This window comes from Amblyomma mixtum, chromosome 8 (assembly GCF_055824585.1).
Source record: "Amblyomma mixtum isolate Tamu chromosome 8, ASM5582458v1, whole genome shotgun sequence".
Lineage (NCBI taxonomy): Eukaryota > Metazoa > Arthropoda > Arachnida > Ixodida > Ixodidae > Amblyomma > Amblyomma mixtum.
Window position 1 is genome coordinate 72,723,334 of NC_143019.1, and position 27,316 is coordinate 72,750,649.

At 50.7% G+C, this 27,316-nt stretch overlaps 1 protein-coding gene and 1 pseudogene across 1 annotated transcript; one reads left to right on the forward strand and one right to left on the reverse strand.

Annotated features, from left to right (window-relative positions):
* The first annotated feature begins 5,290 nt into the window (after positions 1-5,290).
* LOC149332975 (endothelin-converting enzyme 1-like) lies at positions 5,291-25,501 on the forward strand. Its single transcript, XM_089557603.1, has 6 exons — positions 5,291-5,300; positions 7,626-7,732; positions 8,735-9,100; positions 10,796-12,112; positions 20,773-20,880; positions 23,429-25,501. Exons 1-6 carry the CDS (start codon positions 5,291-5,293, stop codon positions 25,499-25,501), a joined length of 3,981 nt encoding a protein of 1,326 aa, XP_089413729.1.
* Positions 18,315-19,482, reverse strand: LOC149332976 (uncharacterized; annotated as a pseudogene).
* Positions 25,502-27,316: the final 1,815 nt, after the last annotated feature.

Genomic DNA, 27,316 nt, shown 5'->3' on the forward strand with positions numbered 1-27,316 from the left:
ATAATGCTCTGGATCCGCGCCTATGTGGCCTAAGTGGCCGTTCCTCAGTAGTCAATGGTGTTTTTTTCTCGCAAGATTTAATGTGAAGTCCGAGTAAATGTTCGAGGTGGGTGCCATATCTTTAAGGTCTAAAGACTTGTTAGTCTTGGGGTTGAAATTTACCGCTTCACTAATTAAGCGTATCTCCATTCGCCATCCCGGCAAGAGGGATGCAAACACCCATCGTCTCATTCAAGACTTTTGCCCATGCAAAATCACCTACTCCATCTCTTGCCTCTACCTTAAACCCATGGAGACCGAGGAACTCAATAAACTTATCGGCACAGCCTACGAAGCTGCTCTCCTTCTCCCTAAATCAACGTCCAGGGAGAAACTCCTTGAACTGGTGGTGCACAACACCCTGAGAGAGCTGGCCAAAGCCACACCTTGTAAATCCATACCATTGGCTCTCACATACCGAAACAGGCGAAATACTCCTGCGCTGACTCGGAATAATCCCCCCTGGCTATTCCACAGCACGAGGAGAGGTTGCTCGGGAAGACCAACATGGGTCGCAGAATCCCTACCGGTGGCTGTGATAGAAACAGCCACCTGCCAATGCAGTGAAGCATCGCTTAACCGCTGCGCCACTGCGCTGTTCGTGGCATATGAGGACTCGCCGCCATCTATGAATCCCAAGTAGGAATTACCAATTCAAAATACATGGGCATTAAGCCACTAAAGATATCATGCCGCACACCTAAGGCGGAGTTTAAGTTCCCCCTCCTATTGAAGAATGAAGAACTGCTTTCGCACGTCTACTTGGTTTAACTACGCTAAACACCTACCATTTTTGAATACGCCATCTCTGCGTGCAGAATATTTGAGAATGCAGGCGAGGACCTCCGGTAAACATATTTTCGCAGACATATTGTATTCAAGGCTGTCGTTGCTGCATGCCTCTAAATACGCGTGAGAATCTGGCCGGTTGGACGCATCTGGGGTAAAATAATTCACTAACACATTGGCTTGCTAGATGGCCCAGATGATTTTGAACTCTAGACGTTATTAAAGCTGCTATGGTCATGCCTATCAGATGTGCACAAGTGTACACATTCTAGCTATAATTATATAATGTAGGTTTCGAGATTGTGTGTATTATACGTTGCCTTTTTTCCTAGAAATATTACCACTTAACTATTTGATGGATAGTTTGTTCATGTTATTATTTGCTTAGCCTTAATGTCTTTTATTTTTGTATGGCACATAATTGTATTCTAAAACAATGTGTAAATTTCTTTTGAAGTTATAATGAATACTTCGTCAATACTGCTTTCTGGTGTCAACTTCTAAAATGTAATTCTTGTTAACGTATATTTTGCTACTTAGCTATTATCCATGTTTTTAGCCATATATTGTGTATAGAACATATTTCATTCTTCTTCAATACTCTGCATCATCAGGTCATCACCTACTGCCTCGTTGGTGGTTTTGTGGGCCTTTGGCAAGCTGTCAGGAACGCTTTGTGCCTATAAATCCGCCAGAATCTTTCTGGAAAATAATTTGAATTGAAATTGAAATAACGCGCGCTGCCCTGTTGTGCTTACTTTTTAAAATGTTCATGAAAGGTGAAGCTCGAGATTTTTCTTCCGTGCCTTGCATCGTTACTCATGAGGTTGTCCAATACCAATCTTTGCAATACCAAGAGCACTCTGTCTCCCTCTTTCTGTGTCCTTGTTTTTTACTACAACTCCCAAGGTCAAGTTTGGTGCGCGTTTGACCTTGAGCCGGCGGAGCGGAGGTGGAGCATGTGACCACGTGACTCGCTGCGGGGAGGCGTCGCAGCTGCGCTCACTCGGAGCCTCGCCGCTGCTGTGTCACGTGACTAGCGGGGGGCGGGGGGGAGGGGGGTGCTCCTTCGCTGGCGCTCGGCCGCTCAGTCTTGACATGAATGAGGCGCGCACCGGACCGACTCGGGCGCCAAGCCATGCGTAACCATGCCTAACAGAGCTTTCGCTCGTATCACTAGGTTTAACAAGCGCTAAACCTCCGCTAGGGTTTTTTTTAGCGCTTTCACAATCTAAACATGGATAATCAACTAGCCCAAACGCTGCCGCTGTTGTGTCTTTAATCATTGTGACAGTTCAGGGTGCTGCGCGTTACGCATGAAAATTACACGACGGAAGCCAATATTCTCTTATGAGCCATTACTGCATATACTAACACAGAGTAATAATCACCTAAACGAACAGCATTCTTGTGAGTCACACAGGGCTGTAGCTTCGTGAAAAACAGTGGTTATAAAGACTTTTTTCGTTGCCGTTAATCAATCAAGCCAATTCATCCTAAATGAAGATTGTTTTCATCACAGCATGTAAAAGTGCGCAAAGAGGGCATCACTTGCCATTCTACCCACAAGCGTTCAGTAACAACCCCCAGTTGGATTCCTTCAACCATAGCCTGCGACGTACCCGAACCGTAGTCACGTCGAAACAATTGCCGAGCTTCCCTGCATTAAAACAAAACAAAAATTGTTACCAGTGGCCAAACTACGCACTGAATATCACAATCTATTTCACGAGCAAATGTGCATTTGAGAGAAAAATATATCATGAAAGGATTACACTGACATCGGTTCATATCAAGCATTGACCGCTCGTCTGCTTATAACAAAGGTAAAAGCTAAATATCCACATCCAGGGGGTATATCGTTGCACTTCCTCTTTCAAGTGAAATTGGGCAATAGGCGGCGTTCGAAAAAATCAAGACCCCGAGGATATTCACTGAAGTGTCGCGAGCTCGCTTGCGCATGCAGATTCTGGCTTGTACACCGCAATCAAAGCGATTGCAGTGCAAAAAGCTTCGATAAAGCAGTGCAATGTGGATCGGGCAGTTATTGGAGTAAACTTTTTTTTATCTCCAATGCCATCATCTCATTTCGACCGAAGCGAAATCCAACAAACAATTCCTCCGGGCATGCAGTCTACTGCGCGCCAAAGGGCGAGCGTTGGGAGCGTCTGCTAGCTTCACCCGGGAGGACCCTTAGTAGGAACGCTGGCATAGGAGGAAGAGATAGATGCCGTTACTTTTACTATACTTTTCATCATCATCATCATTTATTTACTCTTAAGGGCCCTTGGCTTAGGGCATTACAGAAGGGGAGGGAGGCAGCCGTTACATAATACAGTGGTAGGTAACATCAACAAGAAATAAAGGTGCAGCGTTCATGGTCGACATTAACATTATCAACATTATCAAAAGTATCAACTTAAGAAAGACACAGCAGCTCAAGAACAACTTGGAGAAAAATAAGACACACACCAAAATAACTCAGCCCTTGAAATCTGCTGTTAATAACTGCCTGAATTTATTGGGTTCTATTTCAGTAACTATGAAATCGGGTAGGTCATTCCACAATGTAATGGAGCTAGGTAAAAAAGATTTATGAAAAGATTTTGTGCAGCCGTGTATGAGCTGCAAACTTAGAGTTAGAAAGTAGGCGTGAGGTGCGAAGCGGTGGGTGCAATACAGAGTTTCATAGCTGTGGGAAGGTGTAGTACAATTTGTGAAATAAGCAAAGCTGTGAAATTTTACGCCGAAGAGCCAGGGGTTGAAGATCAAGGGATTCCCTGATAAGAGTCACACAGTGTCGCCTGTCGTACTACGATGTGATAAAACAGGCCGCGCGATTTTGGATGGCTTCAAGCTGATGGAATAGATATTTCTGATGGGGATTCCACATCGTCGAGGCATATTCGAGTTCGGAACGGGTGAATGTTACGTAGGCGAGTTAACGGACAGAATGGGGTGAAAAAGCAAGGGATCGTCTGTACAAAGTTTGGCAATGTGCTCAGACCAGATTAGTTTGTTGTTAATGATGATACCTGTATGATCCTGTTTCGTAGAGTGGCGTGGAACTTAATGAATACGGACAGCTAAGGTTATTTCGCTTTCACGATACATGCATGAACTCACATTTGGAAATGTTGAAAATGTTCGTCGTGCCGAAGACGAAGCACAACATTACCTTGCCGATGCAAGTAGAGAGACGAGTGGGCAACCATTTATTTTTGTCGGCAGACGGTGCTAAATGGAATGCATTGAAGCTGACGGTGATTGCCAAAGGAGGGGCCGGCGATTTTTCGATTTTCAGTCGTCAATAATATTTGTATTGGAATACAAGCTAAAGCCAGCAGTCACCGAAATCAAGGAGCATACGGGATGTGTTTTATTTTGTGGTGTTGATTAATACGAGACTAATAGTTTTAAAAAATATATATATTTGATTAGAGCGCGGAATGAAATATGAATTACTTAGGAGCTATTAATCTCGAATTAACCGACACCACAAAATAATACAAAAAATTCGCTGTGGCTTGCTTGGTTAATCCCGGTAATTGCGAAAGCAATATCCGTACCTACGCCATGGTTCAGCTGGTAGTGTAGCTGGTGGTGGTGCTTCTGCTTAGACTTGTGGTGATGCATCGGTTATACAATCTAATCCAATCCAAACTAATCGAATCCACTCCACTCCAATCCACTCCAATCCAATGTAATACAATCCAGTCCAATCTAATCCAATCCAATCTAATGCAATCAAGGTCAAATGAAGGTCAATGGTGGTCACCACCGCGGCACGGCAAAGGCGTGAAAGTGCAAGTAGTATTGCTTTCGCAATAAAAATTCTCTAAGCTCTGGTTTCGGTGATCGTTGGCTCCCGTCATGTATGTCATAATGGCTCCAATTTTTTCTTACCTTGTCTGCTCAATTTGTACTGAAAGTTTTTTCGAAGCCAAGAGTATGTGTGCCGAATGACACGGCAAAGAACAGTTTAGTTTTCTCACAGAATTTTTCGGATAGCCCCCATTCGTTCAGTGGACTGTCAACCAGGCCATTTTTACGAATAATCCTGTGCATAATGAAGTTGCACAATGAATGCGTAATGAACGTGCATAATGAAATGAAAGTTTGCGAATGCAGGAAGCTTCAGAGGCATGGTGCCATCCACGGTGTCTTCCGAGACAGCCAAGGTGTGGGCCCATGAGGCCTAGCGGAGCCCGTCGCTCGCAGCTACGCTAAAGAAGCCAGCCCCAACACGCCGGGAGCTGTAGCCACACGCGGTACAACGCCGCACTCCAGCAACGAGGGAGCAGCCTGGGCGCGCAAATACTGATTGCTTCACTTCAGCTTGTTGAGTGGGTCGAATAGCATGTCGAATAGCATGAATTTGTATTGTTTGACAAGAAACTACACTTACAGACGTGAATAATTTGGTGCTGCCAAATGTACAGAGTTTCACAAAGGTCCAAAAATGGGCGCAAGTGCGTCTCAGAATTTCCGAGTTCGACACGGACAGCTTACAGGCCAGCATACACAAGAAATCGACAGGTAGTGCTTCTTTCACTTCCCAAGGTTTCACACAGGCAAGTCCCAGTGGTGCTGTATCCCGGTAAAAACGGTATCGAACACATTACCGGTTGCATGTCAAGGGAGTACAACATTGTAATACTCTATCACAATTTGGCTTCGGAAGTCCTCGGCCAATAGGAACAAGTGCTTTCTTTTGCGCTCTTTTTAGTTGCCACCAGATTTCTTCTATTTACCATCAGGCGGTGCTGCTGCATTATCATCACCGTCTGTAGTGGTCCCTAAAAAGTGACTGACTGATTGGTGTAGCACCGTGCTCCTGGGAATGACTCGGTTATCCCTACAGCTACTGACAACGCGCTGGTTTGCTTCTCTTTTTTTTCTATCTTTACCTGAGTAGGCAATAGAGTAAGCAGATTGCCGGCGTGTGTCTCTGCACGGCTGCCGAATGAAGCCTGCGGAGCCTACAGTGAGCCGAGCGCGAAAACCGTGCATCGACGAGATGCGAGACGGAAAATATGCAGTGACAGGGGCGGCGAGGTTATAGGCACTGGAAATTCCGGTAACTCAAGGAGGGGCTGGCTCAACGGCGCCCCCCAGGGAACGGCGAGTGCGGAGAGAGGGAAAGCGTTGCCTGAAGCGAGCGCGCGCCATCGGCTGATCGAAAGCGGCGCGCCAAGAAAGGGGAAGTGTGCAGTCTTTGCCAAAAGTAACCCAGCAACTATGGTTTGTTTCTAAGCGTCGTTGCGAAGCTCCTATGGCAGCCAATAAATTCCGAATCTGTGCAAAGTAAGGTGAACCCTTGTCCTCAGGTTGCGACACCTTTAGGTCTTCAGGGGTGCCGTCAAGGCTCCGTTATACGGTTGAGAAGCAAAGACCTGTTGCTCGGTTACTTTTGGCAAAGGGGGCAAATAATGCAACAAATGCGAAAGGACAAAAAAGTCTTTAGTGAGCCATAAATCTAGTCGAAATAGATCAAAGAGTAAAGGCAGCAATCTAAAGCAGAGAATCATTAGGTAGACATGAAATCCAGCCAAAGCAAAGCGAAATGAGTTGGCGCAACTTACAGGCATTGAGATGCGACAAAAGGGAAAAGAAACACCTCTAAAGCACATCCTGCTCACGTAGTTCGTCACCTCAGACTATCTGAGTCTTAATTCTTTCCTTCTTTTTCATTAATTCCACATTTCTTTTTCTCAAACTTGTGCTACCTACTATGTTTGTCGAGGACATTTCTTGTGTCCACCCGTTGTAGATAGGCTGCCAGCGCTACATAATTGCATTATCATCTGTGGGGTTGTAAACAGTTGAGAGCAAGGAATCGTATGCCACCAACACACCCATCTCTGTGCCCTTGTATGCTTCGCTTAAAAGGTTAAAATAGCAACGACATATTCAAGTAAACTTTCTTTGATTCTCAAGTAACCGTAAAAGAAGTCGGTGCGAACGAATCTCCTGGCGGCAGCAGTTTAACAGCGAAGAGACTCGAGGCAGCCAAAGCGAAAAGGTCGGAGCTGACATGTTTACGCAAAAGGCGTACTGGCGCTAAAAAACGAAGACAACACACACAACAGGACAGTCCTGTCCTGTTGTGTGTGTTGTCTTCGTTTTTTAGCGCCAGTACGCCTTTTGCGTAAACATGTCAAGCTACAACCAACTAGCTCAAATCAAAGTATTGTCGGAGCTGAGCCGCGGCAAGTTTATGGCTTGAGCGCCGCAGCCTTGCAGGAGAACAAAGGGACAGTGTATTTTGTAGCGAAATCTACTTTGGCCACGAACTTGCGATTTCGCTGTGGAGGTGCTCCGAGGAGGAGGCACAGAGACCGACCTTGAGCCGTTGCATAGAAACCGCCGCAACTGGCGGACACCGCGCGCTCGCCGCGCCATCTGGCATGACGTCACACCGCGCCTCACTGCGGAGCCGCCGCCGCCGTTTGGTATGACGTCACACCGCTTGCCTCGCGTTGCGCTCGCTTTCGCTACGTATATCCTGGCATAGCCGAGGTAAGCCACTGCCGATTTTTTTTATTTGTTTATTTTCCTCGTTCTTCAAAGCTGTTTTATTTTTACTTTCGTCAGTTATTCTCTTCCAGTTTTCATTAATTTCATTTTATTTACCTTTCCACCTTACGCCGGCCTCTATTTTCCTCGCAGTCGCCCGTATGATTTTCCTTGGCCTTCACCACCGAACCCTGGCCAATCGCCCGGCGCGATCATGTGCCATGTGTGCAGTCGACAAGGAGGAGAAGACTAAGAAAAAGCGACCGTCTGCTGTGGAGAAGAAGAAGAAGAAGTGAATCCCCCACCGTGGTACGTGCCATTCCTTCTGAGGCAACAACAACGTCGGGCCGCCCGCTTCTGCAACGCAACCATCCCGGTCCACGAGGTATACGGGCACCGGCACCTTTCTCGCTTTATTAGCAGCTATCTATATTCATCGGCAACTTAGCCCCCCCCCCCCCCCCCCCCCCCCGTCGTCTCCTTGTGTCCCGAAAGGTAAGCCTAATCCAGGCAGTACGTTAGCCTAACTTGACGTCGTTAAGGGAATTGTCAGCCCCTGGTAACTTGCCACACCTCCGGCCACATATTGTGCGCTCGACACAGCGCTGCCACGAACGATTAATCTCAGAGATGCGCGGCGTGGCTCTTTGCAGGTGAAGCGTAAGACGACGGCTCGCGGAAGGTAGTGCGGCAACCTCTTCTGGAGTTCGGGCGTTCGAGTTCCTCCCACGTTCCCTGGCAGATCCTGAACACAAAGCGCAGGTTAGAGAACGGCGCTCCAGTTTCCGACAAGGCGCTGCAGGCTCATCTCTTGATCCATGATTTTCGTCGCTCTTTTACGCCACAGTGATGGTATCTCCTTTGCTATAACATTCCGAACAAGATCAGCGTAATGATTTGGGGCAGCAATTTTCCTTGCATACGTTCTTTAATTTTTCTAGCAATTTTTTTCTTCCAACACATAAGGCGACTGCAGAACCACACGCTAAGAGAGTTTTTTTTTAACGTTGCGGTGCTGCCTTCTTCTTTCGGAGCTAAAATGACTGCGGTATTTCTCAGAAAAATCTTCTGACCACTTCAGTACAAAGTTAACCAGCATTCCGTAATTCTTGATGCAGTGCAATTGAAATGCTCTTCTTTCTAACACCATTTATACACCAATTTCCATACCTCCTTTCTACACCTTCTTTCTAGCCTAGCTGTTTACACCTAACAGAGACCACAATCCAAGTAACGCAGTGTTCTTCATTCAGACAACTCTGTCCAAGTTTCATATAGTGAATTGTCCGCCAGCTTTCCCTCAGTTGGACTTGACGGATCGTAACTTTTTTGCTTTTCGAGTGCGTCTAAACAGCTACTTCCGCCATCTATAAACTTTCGCGCCCAGGTCATCATGCACAAACCGAGCACAAGCCACGGCCACAGCGGGAAGCATCGGCAGTCCAGTGGGACGGAGGACGCCACCGCCAAGTCTCCTGTGCCGGGCCGCACGCCCTCGAGGGTCACCACGACCTCCAAGGCGGCGGACGTGAAGCCTACGGTTGCCGACAAAGCCCGCAAGAAGACGAGCCTGGAAGAGACCGCTGGCCAGCACCCGGGCGAATCCGCTGCATCACCGGCAACAAGGACCCCAGCGAGAGGACGCGAACGGCGGCACGGTCCGGTCCAGTCAGTCCCGCGGGACGTGGCGCGACCAGCAGCGGCAGATCATCCGGCGTCACCGTCAGCCGCAACTGTGGGTTCGCAGCCGAAGGTGGGCTTTTCTTCATTTTGGTGTGATATAGGATTAGAGGTCACGTTGAAAAGCCGCCGTCCGTCCATCCGTGTCACAAAAAAAAGAAGGTGGTCCACCTATCCACCGGGTTGTCGGCAAACTACCCACCATGGCACGTGGAAGCTATATTAATTCAAACTAATTCAGTGCAGATGTCACCTTTCCACTGTGGCACTGCGTATCAGCTTACTGTTCGAGAGATAGCCTCTCGAAGAACCATCTGCGCAGAGATCAGCCTCACGGGGGCTCGCGAATAGCTACCACGGTTCTCACGAGCCACACCGGCGGTAGAGTGTGAAAATGCCATCTATCAGGGCAGTGGCGCATCGCTTAACCTCTGCACCATTGCGCCAGCACTGGTATGAGGACTCCCTGCGATCCATGAATATATACACAGAGGAGGACTACTTGCGCAGGAAGGGTGTCTATTGTGCTCCCTTAGGGTTTAAGCCCCGACCAAATTTTTTCCTTCACAAGCTGCCGCTAGGTGTCCCATGTTTAAATATTAGCCGCCCATAACCCGATTTCATTGTCGGTTGAATTTCACTTAAGTGAAAAAGAAGCACCAAAGCAGGTTGTGCTGTGTACTTGTTCTATCTCCTAACATTAATGGGCCAGAGCGGAAATCATTTCTTACGCTGGATGCGACTTTGGGCGAACTGGCTCACGGCGCAAAAAGATGGGTAACGCACGTGGGACATTCACAAGAGAGGACAAGACGGGACAGGCCTCTTATGCGCCCCATTTGCGCCAAGGATTGAGCGAAGGTGTGGGTAACTGGGTTGCAGCATCGGCTCCCTCATTTGGAGTGAACCTTGTTCTGCGATAGCACAGAACCCTCAATAAAAACTCGGCGTTGTCCATAAAGATAGGATTGGCTAGCTGGCAATGGCGTCAACAGAGAGGAGAGATCCCATTGGCTGGAGGAACGGGATGTCATCAGGCTGGCAGTGAATTACCGGAAATGAACGGAAGTGACGTCACTAGACCAGGAATGCCATTTAATTGGAGGGAAGGGAGGTCCCCAGACCGGCAGTGGCATCCGCAGACCAAGTTCGTCTGCGTGAAACTCCCCGTGCCAACCGTACGTTGAAGACCAACCTGCTTCTTGCAAACTCCACCTGTCACTTACGGCATGATCAACAGCTTCGCATGCTGTCGTATTGCCACACGTTATGAACTTAGGCGTCTCTATGTTTCCTTTAATAAGCCGCTTCCACATATCAGCCTTTCCCCATGGTCCTCATTTCTGAACCAACAACAAGCTCCTGACTACTGCGCGATGGCGTTACGGATTCTGTTCAGCGGAGGACCCGGTGTCGGGTTCAGCGGAGAACCCGGTTTTGTTCCCGGATTTTTGATGTTTTCTCGCGTCCTTTCTTGCGTTAAATTTGCTGTTTTCGCTACGAAAAAAAATAATAGGAGTGAGGCAGAGTCGTGTGTGCATTTCATTCTTTCGGCCGTGTATGTCTGCGCTGATTTTTAACTATGAAGCGAATCCATCTGCCCCAGTTAAGCATCCTCAAGTTCGATGATGTTGCCTTTTAGAGCTTAGTGGTCCGCGCACGACAGATTATAAACCTGAAGCTCAGATAAAGCGATGAATTCAACCGTAATTATAGTTTATAAGCAAATACCGAAAGCTCTAACATCTAAACGCAGATTTTTTTTCAGGTGACAAGTCCGAAAACCAGCGCAAAGCACGGGCATGGAGAAAAGCGCCACCAACAGTATCGACACTCGACCAAACCAGAGCCCGCCGCAAAGTCCCCGCTTAGTTCTCCAAAGCCCACGACTGGCACCCGCAAGGACCTTTCAGTCGCAGATGCAACCGCAAAGTCGCATCCGATTGACATCTCGCTAATGCCGACGGCAGGCGTCGAAGCCGCCGAATGTCTGTCTATCCCTGGCTCTGAAGCAATACCCTTGTCCGGTGGCGCAGCTACCATTCCCAATATACGTTCCGCAGCCTCTGGAGGCCTTTCGACCTTCAACGGCGGTGAAAGGGTCTCTCCAGAGAGCAAGGCACTCAAGCCCATCGCAGGCAACGAAACGCTCGAAGGCCTTGCGCCCATTACCTCGGAAGCGGGGTCTCCGCTGGGATCTCCAATTCCCACTGCAGCCTCCGAGGGCCGATCGGCACCCAGCGCTCCCGAGAGTTTCCCTCCAGATATCATGGATATAATGCATATGACAGACACTGAAGCGCCAGACGCCCATTTACCCATTATATCAGTCGTGGTGTCCCCAGCTGGTGGCTCGTCTCCAGTTCCCACCGTAATCCCCAAGGGTGCCGCTGTGTCCCGTCCAGGTGGTAGGTCCCAGATGGCCGAGGAAGACCCCGAAGCACCGGATGACCTTTCGCCCATTACCCCAGCTGCGGTGTCGCCGCTCGCGTCTCCAATGCCCACCGGAGCCGGCGAGGTCCTTGCTGACGCCAATACTTCCGCGAATGTCCTACCCGGCGACAAGCCTTCGACGCTCCCTGCAGTCACTGAGCCACACGAAGACCTTCCACCAATTTCCTCCGGAGCGGTTTCTATGCTCCGTGGCGCGCCTTCGGTCCTCACCGTAGCAGGCAAGAGCCTTTCGGGCAGTAACGCTGCAGCAGGGATCGCTGCCGGTGGCGAATCTGTGATGACCGCGACAGGATTGGATGCACGTGATGGTTTTCCTCCAGTTACCTCGGCCGCGGTATCCCCGCTCGGTGGCGTATCTCCAATCCCCGCCGTTGCCTGCGAGGTCCTTTCGGCCACCGATGCTGTCGCTGGCGTTCAGCAGCAAACGAGTGCAGTGGATGCCACTGACCAACATGAGTACGATGAATCGCTGGGTGCAGCAGCGCCCTCTACACGGGCCTCAGCTGGACAACAGATGCACAAGCAGCTTGCATCCTGCGCAACCTCTCCACAGCGAGCGACGACCATAAAGAGCGCAAAGGTGAGTGTAGATTCGCCGCCGAGAGTCGTCCCTGCTGTCGGGCCAGATAAGGTAACCCATTTCGCTTGATTAGACACGGTTAGGTTAGGTTTCTTTCGGCCGAAGTAATTGTACGGGAGGCACAGGTGGAAGGTTAGCTGAATTAACGACAAAATTATGGTGGCATGTAGTTGTGATCGCCATAATAAAGCACAACTCACTCAAGGATTTCGTCAGTTTCGGGTTGCGGAAAAAAAGCATTAAATTCCTGTTATGGAGTACAGACACCATATTTTTGGTTGCATGTTTTTTTTTCATTGCAAGAATGCATGAGGCAGTAGTATGCATAGATCGGCACGTGATATTCGCCTACGATAATGTACATTATTGTGCGTTTTTATCTTGAATGTTTTCAAAAATTTTCCCTCCTCAACCGCTAGCTCGTTTGCGGTGAAACTGCACACAGAGCTTGCGTATTAAAGTACCTTTTGTATCGTAGCAAGTTTTAGAACGGTGCTTACTTAGTTGAGCCGTGCATGATGCGAAAACGTAATCGTCTGCGTAGAGGTCGGTGAACCAAAACCCGCAAACGCAGTTTTTTCGCTGAAAGGCGATAGTGGCGCCGTCTGTTTTCTGCAGTGGAAAGCGTCACGACAAGGCGCCGAGGTGAGCGTTGCAAACAACATCCTTTGAATGGTAAAGACTCGTTAAATCAGTTATATTTTTTTCTGCTCGGTTAGCCGAAAATGTTGGTTTTGGTTCACCGATCTCTACGCAGACGGTTACGTCTTCGCATCTAGTACGGTTGAACCGAGTAAGTACTGTTCTCAAAGTTTCTACGAAACAAAAGTTACCATAATACGCAAACTCTGTGTGCAGTTTCACCGCAAACGAGCGAGCGGCTGAGGCGGGAAAAGTTTTGAAAATATTTAGAATAAAAACGCACAATACTGTGTAATTTGTATAATAATGTATAATTATAACAATGTACAATTTTTGTGACGAAAAAGTTTAGTATAGGTTACGTGATGCATGAAAAAAATCCTATAATCGCTGCATCGTTGCTTTATTTCAGTACAGGGCTGATGCCAACCTGCCTCGAGAACTGTAATGTCAGCGAATGAAGACGCTGCGATTATACCTTTTTCTCATGCCTTCTCTAACCTGTACTAAACTTCGACGTCGCTGCCGTCGTTTGGAAATTCAAACCGAAATAGTTTGAGACAAATTTAGAGTCTCTTCATACTTCAGACATGAGAACAAAAGGCACGCAACCAAAATTTTGTGTCTATAGACACTCCTTCATTTTATTCAAGGCAAAAAATAGTTGAGTAATCTGTAGTGTATTGACAAACCACATAAGCGTATCTTCGTGTAGAACTGCAGGGTAACCCGACAACGACATAAAAACCAACATGTGAATACAGACTAACGTGCCGGAATAGGTATAATCGGCGTTAAGCGAACCAAGGGTGTCACTCTGCTTTGTCATTATGTATGATTCGCCCCTTAGTGATTTCGGCCATCATAAATATTTTGTTTTGCTTGCGTCGCTTATTTTAGCAGGCCTGCTTAAACTTCTGTCATCACCGCAGGGTCACTCCACTCGAAAGGAGCCCGACAGGCGCTAGACCGGATGTTAACGCTACAATGCCCCGTTACGCAGGCGTTTGCTTTGCCGCCGTTGTGACCGAAAAATCACGAGCATAACGCTGGCAGGTGGTGCCCAGAGAGCAACCTAGGAGGCAGGTGGGCCACCCAGGTCACGTGACCTTGCGGGGTCATCACAACCTGCCCACCAGATAGCGAACTGTCCACCGTGGCAGGCGGCAGTTAAGTTAATGATTGGTATCTGAGCAACCTGGGCCGCACGAGGGCCACCACCGGGAGCACCTGCCATCGCAGGGCAGAGGCACATTAACCCTTGCGCCACTGTGACAGGAGTGATATGAGGACTCCCAGGGACATATTGATACGTGGCGGCTAGAAACAGCAGAGGTAACCTGCTACGCAAGGGACCGACGGCTTGAAGTAGTCTCTCAGCACACAGGCGCGCACCTCAGCGTCGTCTTCGTTACGAACCACTTCGTCGTCCTCCCAGCGTCCGTAGCATGACCCTCCTCGCGGCAAAAGCACCGTCCCGGTGCGCACTACACAGGCCAGCTGGACGGCGAGTTGTAAGGTTTGAGGCGGGACACATGTACGATGTCGGTGCGGGTGCAGCGGCCGGGGACGGTGGATGTAGCGGGGTGATCTCGTACGTCACCGCGGTCACGGGACGTACGACCCTATAAGGGCCTGTATATCGCATGAGGAGTTTTTCGCACAGGCCCACATGGCGGGAAGGGACCCACAGCAACACAAGGGAGCCAGGAGAGTAAGTGACTTCACGACGGCGACAGTCATGACGGCGTTTCTGAGTGACTTGGAAGGCCGACATCCGCTGGCGGGCGACAAGACGGGCAGCGTGGGAGCGAGCGATGGCGTCCCGAGCGTAAGGACTCGTGGAGGCGGTGGCGGGCAGTACACTGTCGAAGGGCAGCAAACGATCGCGGCGAAAGAGAAGGTAAAAAGGGGAGAAACCGGCTGTATCGTGACGCGTAGAATTGTAGGCGAATGTAACAAATGGGAGGCTAATATCCCAGTCGCGGTGATGGTCGGAGACGTACATGGAAATCATGTTGGTGAGGGTACGGTTCAGACGTTCTGTGAGGCCGTTCGTCTGCGGATGGTAGGCCGTGGCTAAATGATGAGGAACGGAGCAGGAGCGGAGCAGTTCGGCGACCACTTAAAAAAAATGGCTGAGGCTTAGCTTAGGTTAAGCCTAGTCAGATGCGAAGCTTATTGTCGCCGAGTTGCATATCGAGCACGCCGCTTGGCTAGACGTTCTTCACGCTCTTCATCAGTCTCTGTAGAACGCCGCAACTTTTGCTTCTCATTCCAACGAGCAGCCCTGTCTCCAGGAGGCATCTCTATCCCGTGTACGCCTAGCAGAGGCAGGCGCACCCCCTTGTATACCGCCGCTCCAGCATCCCGTGTTCACTACAGCGCACCTAGCGGCAGAAGCAGGAAACACATTGGTCGCGACGCCTCGCGCGACGGCGCGAGCTGGGCCCCCGTTTCTCCTATGTCGTTACGTAACGCATCACGTGGTCCTCCTTGGTCGCGACGCCTCGCGCGACGGCGCGAGCTGGGCCCCCGTTTCTCATCTGCTGTGACGTCACGCACCACGTGGTCCTCCCTGGTCACGACACCTCGCGCGACGGCGCGAGTTGGGCCCCCGTTTTTCATTTGCTGTGACGTCACGCATCACGTGGTATGACATGGAGGTCACGAAAGGTCAGCGGTAACGACACCGCCGCGCTCGAGGAGCTGGGTTGGGCTATTTTAGTATGCTTCGCATAAAAGAAAGCAGCGGCCGCGATCGGTGAGCAGGTGACGGGGAGCACCGTGGTGGAGTATGACGTCGTGCAGCAGAAAGTCAGCGACATCAGGGGCGCAGCTGACTGGGATCGCTCGAGTAATAGCATAGCGCGTGGAGTAGTCCGTTCCGACCGCGATCCATTTATTTCCCATAGCAGACACCGGAAAAGGGCCGAGCAGGTCGAGGCCGACACGGGAAAACGGGTCTACTGGGATGGGAATCGGCTGAAGATGTCCGGGAGGGAGAACCGAGGGCGTCTGCCGTCATTGGCACAGCTCGCAAGTGGCCACATAACGGCGGACAGAACGGTATAGACCGGGCCAAAAGAAGCGTCGGCGCACGCTGTCGTAGATTCGGGAGACTCCAAGATGACCGGCCGTTGGAACTTCATGAAGCTGCTCAAGGACGCTGCAGCGCAGGTGTTGAGGGACTACGAGCAAGTGGTCAGCGCCGTCAGGCCGCATATTGCGCCGGTAGAAGACGTTCTCATGGAGCACAAACGGGGCGTAGGAATCATCACAGCGGTTGGCAGTGAGGCGGTCGATGAGGGAACGTAGCGAATAATCCAAGCGCTGTTCTTGCGCAATATTGCGGAAGGCCGAGATGGATAAGACGCAGGCGTCAGCCTCGCGTTCGTTGGAGGAAGGCGCATCGACAGGGTAACGGGACAAGCAATCCGCGTCCTGGTGCAAGCGGCCGGACTTGTGGACGACACAAAATGTTTGCTCTTGAAGGCGAAGAGCCCAGCGCCCCAGCCAGCCAGTAGGGTCTTTGAGCGAAGAAAGCCAGCAGAAGGCGTGATGATCCGTTATAACAGAGAAAGGGTGCCCAAACAAGTAAGGGCGGAATCTTGCAATAGCCCAAACCAGTGCGAGGCATTCCCGCTCGGTGATAGAATAGTTGCGCTCTGACACAGAAAGGAGACGGCTGGCGTACGCAATGACGCGAAGCTTGTTGCATTGTCTCTGAGTAAGTAGGGCACCAGTGTCATGGCCGCTCGCATCGGTCCGAAGTTCCGTAGGGGCTGAAGGATCAGAGTGCGCCAACACAGGTGGAGCAGTGAGGGCACTGATAAGGGCTCTGAAGGTGCCAGCTTGGGGGTGGGGGGGGGGGGTCCCCAAGAGAACGGGATGTCCTTCTTGAGGAGCGTGGTAAGAGGGCGGGCTACTACCGCAAAGTTCTGGATGAACCGTCGGAAATAGGAACAGAGCCCGAGGAAGCTGCGCACATCACCGGAGGATCGCGGAGTAGGAAATGAACGCACGGCGCGGACTTTGTCGGGGTCGGGTTGGATCCCAGCAGAATCGACCAAGTGGCCAAGGACCTTGAGCTGACGGCGGCCGAAGGTACATTTCTGCGAGTTCAGCTGAAGACCATCGCGGCGGAAGACGGCAAGGATGGCTGAAAGGCGATGCAGGTGGCTTTGGAATGTGGACGAAAAAACGATCACGTCATCTAAGTAGCAGAGGCATGTCGTCCACTTAAAACCGCGCAGGAGGGAGTCCATCATGCGTTCGGAGGTCGCAGGGGCATTGCACAGACCGAAAGGCATGACTTTAAATTGGCACAGGCCGCCCGGGGTGACAAACGCGGTTTTCTCCCAATCCCGTTCATCGACAGCGATCTGCCAGTACCCTGAGCGAAGATCGATGTAGGAAAAGTAGTGGGCGCCGTGCAAGCAATCGAGAGCGTCGTCAATTCGGGGCAAAGGGTAGACGTCTTTCTTTGTGACGGCATTCAGATGGCGGTAATCGACGCAGAATCGCTAGGTTTGATCTTTCTTTTTAACAAGCACGACAGGGGACGCCCAAGGACTACTCGAAGGCTCGATGTTGTTGCGGGCCAACATCTTGCCCACCTCTGCCTGAATAACACGGCGCTCTGCGAGAGAGACCCTATAGGGGCGTCTGTGAATAGGGTGGGCCTCGCCGGTGTCAATGCGGTGGGAGACAACAGAGGTTTGACCCAAGGGACGGTCCCCAAAGACAAAAATATCACTGTAAGAGGACAAGAGATTGTAAAGAGCTGTAGAATCAGCCGAGGGCAGATCGGCCGCGATGATCCTGGAAATAGAATCCTCACGGGAGGGCTGCGGTGTAGGGACGTTGGAGACGGCAGTCGTTGGGTCAGGAGCCAGGGCAGAAACTGTGCAATCGGTCAATGGGGACAGATCAGCAAGTGAAATGCCGGTGGAAAGTACCTGAGGGGACAGGCTGAAGTTGAGGACAGGGAGGCAGGTGCATTTGTTGTTGATGTGGGCAATGGTGTGGGGAAAGAGGACGTTACGATTCAGAATCACAGCGGTGATAGGGCAGGCGACGTAGTCTCCATCAGGGACGGGAGAAGAAGGCGACATAGGGATGTAGACAGCAGCTTGCGGCGGGAGACGAGCAAACTCGGTGGATTGAAGGCGAGGTGAGCTGGCGGGATCGTCAATGCACAGGGGCAGATCCAATCGGAGAAGGCCTGAGGAACAGTCAATAAGAGCTGAATGGGCGGTTAAAAAGTCAAGGCCAAGGATCATGTCCTGAGGGCACCTGGTCAGGACGGTGAACAGAATGGGTATATGACGTCCGGAAATGCTGACTCTCGCAGTGCACATTCCAATCACCGCAGCGGGGCTGCCATCGGCGACGCGAACCGTGGACATGGCGGCAGGCGTTAAAACTTTCTTGAGGCGGCGGTGCAAAGAAGAGCTCAGGACAGACATTTGGGCGCCAGTATCAATGAGGGCAAGGACCGGGACTTCATCCACAAGAACATTCAAGAGATTACGTTGGGCAGCGGGGGTCAAGAGAGGATTTTCAGGCCGGGTCAATGATGCAGCGTCACCTCCGGGGGCTGCATCGGCTAGTTTTCCGAGAAGTGGCAGGAGGTCGAAGGAGAAGGGCTGCGGCGTGTGGTAGGAGAACGGGAGCGGCGGCCTAATGGGGAAGGTGAGCGGCTGGACCCACGAGCTTGCGGAGCGGGCTCGTCACGGAGCGGATCGGGACGTGGTGTGAAGCGGCGCGGGCCGTAGTCGTTGCGGCGGTCGACGAAGGAGTAGGGGCGAGGTGGCGGGGACCAACGGCTGCGGCAGTGACGGGAGATGTGTCCGACGCGAGAGCAGGTAAAACAGATCCACCTATCATCAGAGGTACGCTATTCGGCAGGATTGCGATATCGGTACCGAGGCGAGAAGCTGCGACTGTAAGTGGCAGCCGCGATCACTGGAGGGTCCGGGCTGGCATGAGCGGTGTCCACGACGCGAGGAGGAGGGACGGCCATGTTCGCAACCTCCTGGCGAACGACGGCTTGGATGAGGGCCAAGGAGTTGTCCGGCAGTTGCAAGGAAGAAACAGCGGGCGTCATCGCCTCCAGTTCGCGGCGCACGATACGGGTTAAGTTAGCCGGGTCGGAAGGCTGCCGCAATATTGGTAGATCTTCACAGGAGGAGCTAGCAGCAGTGTTCGGCAGCCGGTCAAAACGGTGAGAAATGCGCCTGTGTTTGGCTTGCTCGAAACGCCGGCGCACCTCAAGAACAGAAGCGACCGTGGAACAGTCTTTGCACAGAAGCAGATTAAAGGCATCGTCGGCAATGCCTTTCAGTATGTGGCCAACTCTATCTGCCTCGGACATGTCTTTATCAACTTTACGGCACAAGGCGAGGACGTCTTTTATGTAGGCTATGTATGGCTCGGAGGAAGTTTGGGCGCGCGACGCGAGAGCCTTCTTGACGGCGAGTTGGCGGCCCATGGGTTTTCCGAAAAGGGCGCGGAACTTCTGCTTACAGATGTCCCATGAGGTCATCTTCGTGGGTTCCGAACCACACTCTCGCGGTGCCGGTCAGGTAAAAGATCACATTAGCGAGCATCAGCGTCGCATCCCACCTGTTGTGCGTGCTGACGCGTTCGTAAACGGCCAGCCAGTCGTCCACATCAACGTCGTCTGTACCGCAGAACGTGCGGGTTCGCGGTGGTGGGCCACGACGACGGCTAGCGTTATTGACGGAGGGAGATGGCTCTGACTCGGTAGACATGGTGGCGAGGCGGCGGCCACGGCGGAGAGCCAGCTTGAGGTCGGGGATCGAATTTAGCAACCTCCACCAAATGATACGTGGCGGCTAGAAACAGCAGAGGTAACCTGCTACGCAAGGGACCGACGGCTTGGAGTAGTCCCTCAGCACACAAGCGCGCACTTCAGCGTCGTCTTCGTTACGAACCACTTCGTCGTAGTAAGGTGGAAAGTTGGGCGAGTTGAATCGTATTCATGATGAAGTTAGCGCCAAAAACGAGGACCAAAGTAGGAGAGTAGACACAAGACGAGCGCTTTTTCGCAGGTGTTTTTGCACCTTTTATGCACCTTTTGCACCCTCAGCACTCCTCACGCCCTCTAAGGTTTATCTTGATGTTATCATGTTTGTTTCTTTTGATTTACTTCACGAGATGGGTATATATGTCATGTGTTCTTCCATTAAAGTTTTAGTTTCGAAAAAGCGCTCGTGTTGTGTCTACTCTCCTACTTCGGTCCTTGTTTTTGGCGCTAACTTCATCATGATCACTTCGTCGTCCTCCCAGCGTCCGTAGCAATATGAATGTAAAGAATGACCAGTTGCGCATATATGGGAATTAACCCATTACGCTATTGCGTCATCGCCTAAAGGCGGAGCTTAAGTGATTGGTCGCTCGGGAAGAGCAACTTGGGCTATGCAAGGCCAACTGCTGGGAGCACCTGCCATCTCAGGGCAGAGGCGCATTAACCCCTGCGCCACTGTGACAGGAGCGATATGAGGACTCCCAGGGACATATGAATGTAAAGAATGACCAGTTGCGCATGTATGGGAATTAACCCATTACGCTATTGCGTCATCCCCTTAAGGCGGAACTTAAGTGATTGGTCGCTCGGGAAGAGCAACTTGGGCTATGCAAGGCCAACTGCTGGGAGCACCTGCCATCTCAGGGCAGAGGCGCATTACTTAACCCCTGTACCGCGGTGCCAGGAGCGATATGAGGGATTCGTCAGTTTAAACTAGAGAATTACTTTATGGATATATGGGAATTAACCCATTGTGCTATCGCCTCACTGCCTCAAGGCGGAGCTTAAGTGCGCCCTACAAATTATTTTTCGTTGTTCGGGTTTTCGTTACTGCCTGAAGCCGTCTGTAGTTTTTGGTTGTAACTCTCTCATTGAAGGTTGCCTCTGTACCATGCTGCTCGTATTTCGTTGCCAGAAAGTGTTAAGGCTGAATTTCAAGCCCTCAACATGTCGTTGCGAGCGAAACGCATTCTCCACGCGCGCAGAACTGACGTAGTTGAATTCCCGTTCCCAGGACGAAAACCGTTCCCCCGACAGCGGTGCCAAGGAGGCAGCCTCACCGGCCTCCGGGAAACAGAAGATTGCGGACGTGTTCGACTCATTCTCCGGTCTCGAGAAAATTGTGAGTGGGGTGGGCTACTCACTATTCCCAAAAGGCTACTCAGGCTACTCACTATTCGAAGAGCCCACATTTGAACACGCGATAACTTGCTGTCAGCAACGAATGAAACGCGAACAAGAAAACTGACGAAGCAACACAAATACTCCGACATATTAGCTCCTAGAGAGCCAATACATGCGAGGTTGTGGCCGCCGCGGTGGCTCAGTGGTTAAGGTGCTCGGCTGCTGACCCGAAAGACTCGGGTCCGATCGCGGCCGCTGTAGTCGTATTCCTATGGAGGCAAAATTCTAGAGGCCCGTGGACTGTGCGATGTCAGTGCACGTCAAGGAACTCCAGCGGGTCGAAATTATCCAGAGGCATCTACTACGGCGTCCCTCATAGCCTGAGTCGCTTTGGGATGTTAAACCCCATTAAACCGGAACCATCTTGTAGCAACTGAGTGGGTTCTAAGAGAAGGAAAAGGTAGCAAGTGCCGGCAGACAGTCAGGTGGGCTGATGAGGTCCCGGAAGTTTGCAGGGATAAAAATTCAGGGGGCACTTCGACGATCTAAAGTGCGCGGTGCGAAAGCATTTGCACGCAACTTTGGCTGCTACTGTTGACGCATCTGACGACTAACTTATCATGATTGGTAATGACTAGTCATGAGTAGCCAATCATGACTGACTACTCATGACTGGTTAATGGTTAGTTAGTCAGGAGTAATTAATTGGTCGCTAACTAGTCGTGATTGGTTAATGGCAAAGTAGTCATGATTTGTTTATGACTGACTAGTCAGGACTAACTAGCTGATGGCTGGTTAATGAGTAGTTAGTCATGACTAATTCGTTGATGACTAGTTAATTACTAGTTAGTCATGACTTATGAATAGTAATGACTATAGTTATGACTTTAAGTTCAGATGTAACGAACAAAGTCATGGCCGCGAGTATGAGCCATTAAACGCTTTCGCCTTAAAACTGACCGCAGCTGCGCAGGGCAGGGTTAATGGGAGAACGTTGGAAGAGGTCCTTGTCCTGCAGTGGACATAGTTCGGTTGATGATAATGGCTATGCGGATGATGACCCGAGCTGGCCAGAACGTACGAAGGCTATAAGTACTGGGGTCGTCAGTGGATAGCGGTGTACGATTTCGGGTAAGCAGCCGTGCCTCAGTTTGACCTCCGTTAAAATGGACTATTCGTATTAGACGGTTTCATTGGCGGCCAAAACCTTCAATCGATTTACGTCTCTCTAGTATGGAGAGTCGCTGTCGGCGCAATGGTCTAGGTGAAAATACGCAGAGCCCATTGAGACCCATGTATTTCTTCCGGGTTAATGTGTACAGTAACCTGAACAGAATCTCCACTGCCCCGACCAGATGTTCCCTTTCTTGTACTCTGAGCGCAGGTCACCGGCGAAAGGTAGCGCCAAAGTAAAGTGCAATAAGTGAAAGCACTTTTTCGTGTACAAGGTGCCTAGTCGACGCGCCATTACCATTTGCTGTATTGCATAAAGGGTTGTAATACAACTCTTTCTGCAGCTTGCGCTATGTGGAAAGCCGTATATTCAACACTGTCCGCTAAGTACAGATATGTAATGGCTATTGGCGGTACGCAAACAGTTATGATAGGCGATAGGCCATATCAATGCTAGGACTGCTAGGTTGTGCAAGCTGCACAGCGATTGATTAAATATAATGGCTACCAAGACATCTCAAGATTTTCTTAGAATTCCATTTCACTGCCCACCACTTCGCACGAAAGTAGACATAAGTTGCAGTGCTTTTTTGAAATAAGTTTTTTCCTTCACGATTCTTTATTACGGACGACTCGTTCTTTGGGCAGTTTTGCCTAGGTACCGAAGTTTGGTTTGGTTTATTGGGGTTTAGCGTCCCAAAGCGACTCAGGCTATGAGGGACGCCGTAGTGAAGGGCTCCGGAAATTTCGACCATCTGGGGTTCTTTAACGTGCACTGACATCGCGCAGCACACGAACCGAAGTGTTCGTGTACTGTACACGTGTTCAGTACACGAACCGGGTACCGAAGTGTTCGTATCAAATGGACACGACTGTGCATGATTATTCTTTGCCTTTTTTTTTTCTGGTGCAACTTGTGCAATTTACGCGAAATATTTTCCACCCCGTGTCCACTTAATAAATGGACACAGCTTTTAGTCATGATTTTTGCGAAGGTCATGTGTGCGTCGTTTATTTTGTGAGCGCAGTAGTTTCTTGAAGCTATAGAAAAAGCTGATGATGATGATAATTTTTTTATTGCGCAAAGGGCATGTGCGGCCAAAGAGCGCCATGGCGCATATCTTCGTTTACTCAAGGCGTGGTCAAAGACGCATATCCAAAGCATTCCACCCTGCTTAAGCCGAGCACCAGGCCAGGGGGAGATTCCATTGTGTCACCGGTGCGTAACCGGCCGCATTGGGGATCGAACCCTGCACCTCCCGAATGCGATGCCGATGCTCAAACCGCTAAGCCACCGCTGCGGTTTATATAGAAAAAGCCATTTCCAGTGCTCCTACTTTGCACCTTCAACAGAATTTTTTTTCTCTTCTCAGGCGAGAACTCCGAGCCCGGTCCGCGAGTCCTTTACGGTAAGGAAAAAATTTACCCTGACCAAAGTTGAAATCGGCGTCGCCTGCCTCGGAGTCTGCGCCATCCTCTCCTTCGCATACTTCCTTGTACTCGTCCCAAGACAGCGTTGGAGCGGATACAGACTGTGCAGCACTGAAGACTGCCGCCGCCATGCGGCGCTTCTTACCGCACGCATCAACTGGACTCTGGATCCCTGCGAAGACTTCGAGGCGTTTGTTTGCTCCGCGTGGGAGCCCTCCAAGAATCACCGCGACCTGGCTTCTTCCGTCTTGGACGACCTCCGGTTCACATGGTTTGACCGCTTCCCGGACACTCTGGCGAAGGGTTCGCTCAAGTTCTCCGCCGGACAAAAGCCGCTGGCCATGTACAAGATGTGCCACGACAGCTACCCTTACAACCAGTCGCAGGTGGCGTTGGTCCACACCATGCTGCAGCAGAATGGGTTAAGCTGGCCCGAACTACCCGAGGACCTGCAACCGCCGCTTGGCCTGCTCGTCGGCCTCAGTTACCAATGGCAGTGGCCATTCTGGATCACCGTAAACATGCTGCAGCCAACTCCCTCTGGAAGACGGCGCTTATTGATCAGGCAAGGCCAGAGTCTGCCAATTATGTTGAATCACCACAGGTCGACCTCCTCGCACTACATCGATTACTGGAAGCAGTTCCTTGTCCTACTCTACCCAGATAGCGCCAGTCGACCATCGGTAGACGAAAACGTCGTCAACGAGATCCGCGCCATGGAATCAGACGTGATAACAACGCTGATTGCCGCGGCCAAGTCTTCGCAACCACGCCCTGCGGCATTCTCCTTCAGCGAGATCGGTGCCCACGTAATCAATGCCTCTGCCACGGAATGGGCCGGCAATTTCCAGTATGGCATGCTGCTCCACCCAAAGCTCACCACGGAGGACAAGATTCTTAGTAACGACGTCTCCTACCTAGAGACAGTCGCCACGCTGATGGCGAAGTACGGAAAGCAGAAGCTGAACAGACATGTATCCTGGCTCGTTGTGCAATACTTTGGTACTTGCACTGACTACTCCCTCCTCGTGAGCTACACTGGCAGCAAGGAGAGAGCCACATTGTATCTTCCGATCTACTGCGCTTTCCATGTGGAAAGCTCCTTCAAGGTCCTCATTTCCACACTAGCTTATTTTGCCCGCTTCTCGGCGCGAGACCGAGAGACCATCGACAGCGGCTTCGATAGCCTTGTCCTGGCGGCCGTTGAGCGGGTCAACACCTCGAGTTGGATGGACGACGAGAGCAAGTCGCACGCGAGTCGGAAACTCTCATCCGTGAAGAAGGCTCTTTGGCCCGCGGAGTCGCTTCTCAGTGACGACGAGCTGCAAAGGCTTTTCGCAGACTTTCCGCAGAAGGAGCCGTCGTACGCTCACTACTGGATCAAGACGCGCCAGGCCGCTGCCCGGGTTAGCAGGACTCCAGAATACGACGAGGCTTTGATGCTGCCGGGCAGCAACTATCCGTACTACGCCGGCTACGAGGACTTCACCAACTCTGTGGAGCTGGCGCTCGGCGCTGCCACAGCACCGGCATTCTACAGCAACGGTACCAGGGCCATGCTGTACGGCGGCATCTTCTTCCTGATGGCCATGCAAATGGTCAAGGCCATAGACAGCACAGGCATCAGGTTTGCATACAACGGTACCGCGATCGAGGATACCACCATTTCCGCGGATGCGATGCGAGAGTTTAAGGCCAGAGCCGAGTGCCAGCACGGCGCAAACAACGAGACCGTCTTCCCTGAGGTACCAGCCGTGGAGGTAGCCTACGCTGCGCTCAAGGATTCGCACCTCGGGGGTGAGGACGGGCCTTTGGGTCTTGGTGAACACCTGCCGGAGGACAGAGTCTTCTTCATGACGCTCTGCTACCTGTCATGCGCGCGTCCGGGTTACGAGAGCCTCATCGCGGCGGACTGCAACAAGATCGTCCGGAATTCTGCAACGTTCGCCCGTGTGTACAGCTGTCCGAAAGGATCCAAGATGAACCCCGAACAGAAATGTTCGTTTTTCCATTGATTTAACCTGCTGTGATATTTTGCGTGGACCATTTCACTTAGTGGAACACGTCAGTTTGTGTAAGCTATATTTTTTATTCCTCAAGGCGAATTTAAGTACCTGACAAATAACGACTCATTAGTAGATGTAAAGAATGTTGGCGCTGCATTTGAGTGTGCTGTGCAACTCTCTTCAGGCGCCCATTTGCTGATAACTTTCGCGCAGGTTTCTGAGATCAATTATTTTTGTTCGCATTACGAAATGGCAAGTGTATCTGTTATGTGCATATGCACTTGGCATGCTTTTGTCACTAATCGTTTTTCGTGTATGTGCTCGTCGTCCATTGGAGCGAACATGAAACTAAGCGACAAGCTTTGCCAGTACGTTTGAAAATGTGAGACAGTGTTTGACACAAGACGACATGTTGATGTTATGCGAAACACTTCTCCCTGTGGACGGGCGTAGGACTTAAAGGTGGCTTCGCATGTCTGTTGCGTGATGCTAGCTAAGAGTATATTGTCACCTTTTAAGGCTGCAACGCGTCTATAGCGTTTAAGCATCACTTTGTGTGCTCGCTGCATACCATGCATATGTGATGAACACTGCATTGTTTGTTTTGCCTTTTGGGCCTAGCAAGATTATGTGGACCATACATCGTGGCCTAGTGGCCTTGTGTCGCATTTGTTGTGCCACTGTGCCAGGAAAGTAAGGGAACCTAGCTACTGCTCAATTGTCATATGTGCATCCTGGCTTCAGGAGTACTTTCCCGCACGGCAAGGGTGAAAACAATGGTATACAGAAACGTTGTGAACTAGTCAACGTATCAGTTTACATTAAAATTAGGTTCATCTGTCTTTTTCAGTTCAGTATTTTTGGACCGGGCACTAAATCAATCCAGCTTTCACTCGCGGCTACCTCTTTGATGTATGCAAGTTGTCATCACGTTGTCATAGTTACTGTGCATCGTTTCATAGCGAGGCTGAGCGACGGACCTACGCAACAGGGATACGGTACTGCGTACCTCTATGCGAGGCGCTTCGGGGAAGATTTTCAAAAAAAGTGCTTATTTGGGTAAGAATTTGGCTCTTGTAGCATAGTATTACCTGTGTTGGCGGACATCAGAAAAACGGTGAACTGTCGTAAGTAGTAAGCTGGCTAACTAAAACTATTAGAGTAAGGCGCATAGTTGCAATTAGAGATTTGTAGCCACTCGTTAGGAATAACAATAACGGTTCTTAGAATTCTGAAAACGCGATTATCCTCGCCGCTGTAGCTCGACAAACCTTGGTTGAATCGTGTCAAAATACAGGCTCTTTCGAAAGGTATGCAGGCAAAGGAATCCCTCCAGTGCACGTGCTATCGGGGACGAAAGCCTTATACTCCACGCGGCGGGAGCCGGAGCAACGGAAAACTAGAGTCGGTGGAAAATTTTAGAGTACCGCAAAGGTGCTGGTTCTGCTGGCAACAATAGCCGGCAGGCGCCATTTTCCTTCCAGGCCACCGGACCGGCGCCGTCGGAACAGCAAGAGACCGCTGCCGTCGGTTTGAAACAAGTTTTAAGTTCAGCAAAACAGGAACTAATTTCTGTTCAGGACAGTACCAGAAGTTATCGTGTGGTGAGCGGAAAGTGAGAAGGTGTGTTGGTGAAGCCGCTAAAATTGCAAGGCGCCTACACTCGCACGCCCTCGTTTTGATTCCCTTGTCTTCTACCTGGAATGGTGTTTACAAGTGACTGGCTGTGGAAAGCAGAAAAGGCCGTGTAGCCTGCGGGTAAACAGTAGGGGCGAGTATAAGGAGCCTTCCGTGGAGTCTTTGGCTTTCGAAGTGCAAGCTTGG

Bases quoted from the DNA above. Each gene is read 5' to 3' on its own strand.
- LOC149332975 (XM_089557603.1), top strand. The intron at 7,733-8,734 runs GTATACGGGCAC...TTTCGCGCCCAG, and splicing joins CAACCATCCCGGTCCACGAG to GTCATCATGCACAAACCGAG. The intron at 12,113-20,772 runs GTAACCCATTTC...TCCCGTTCCCAG, and splicing joins CTGCTGTCGGGCCAGATAAG to GACGAAAACCGTTCCCCCGA.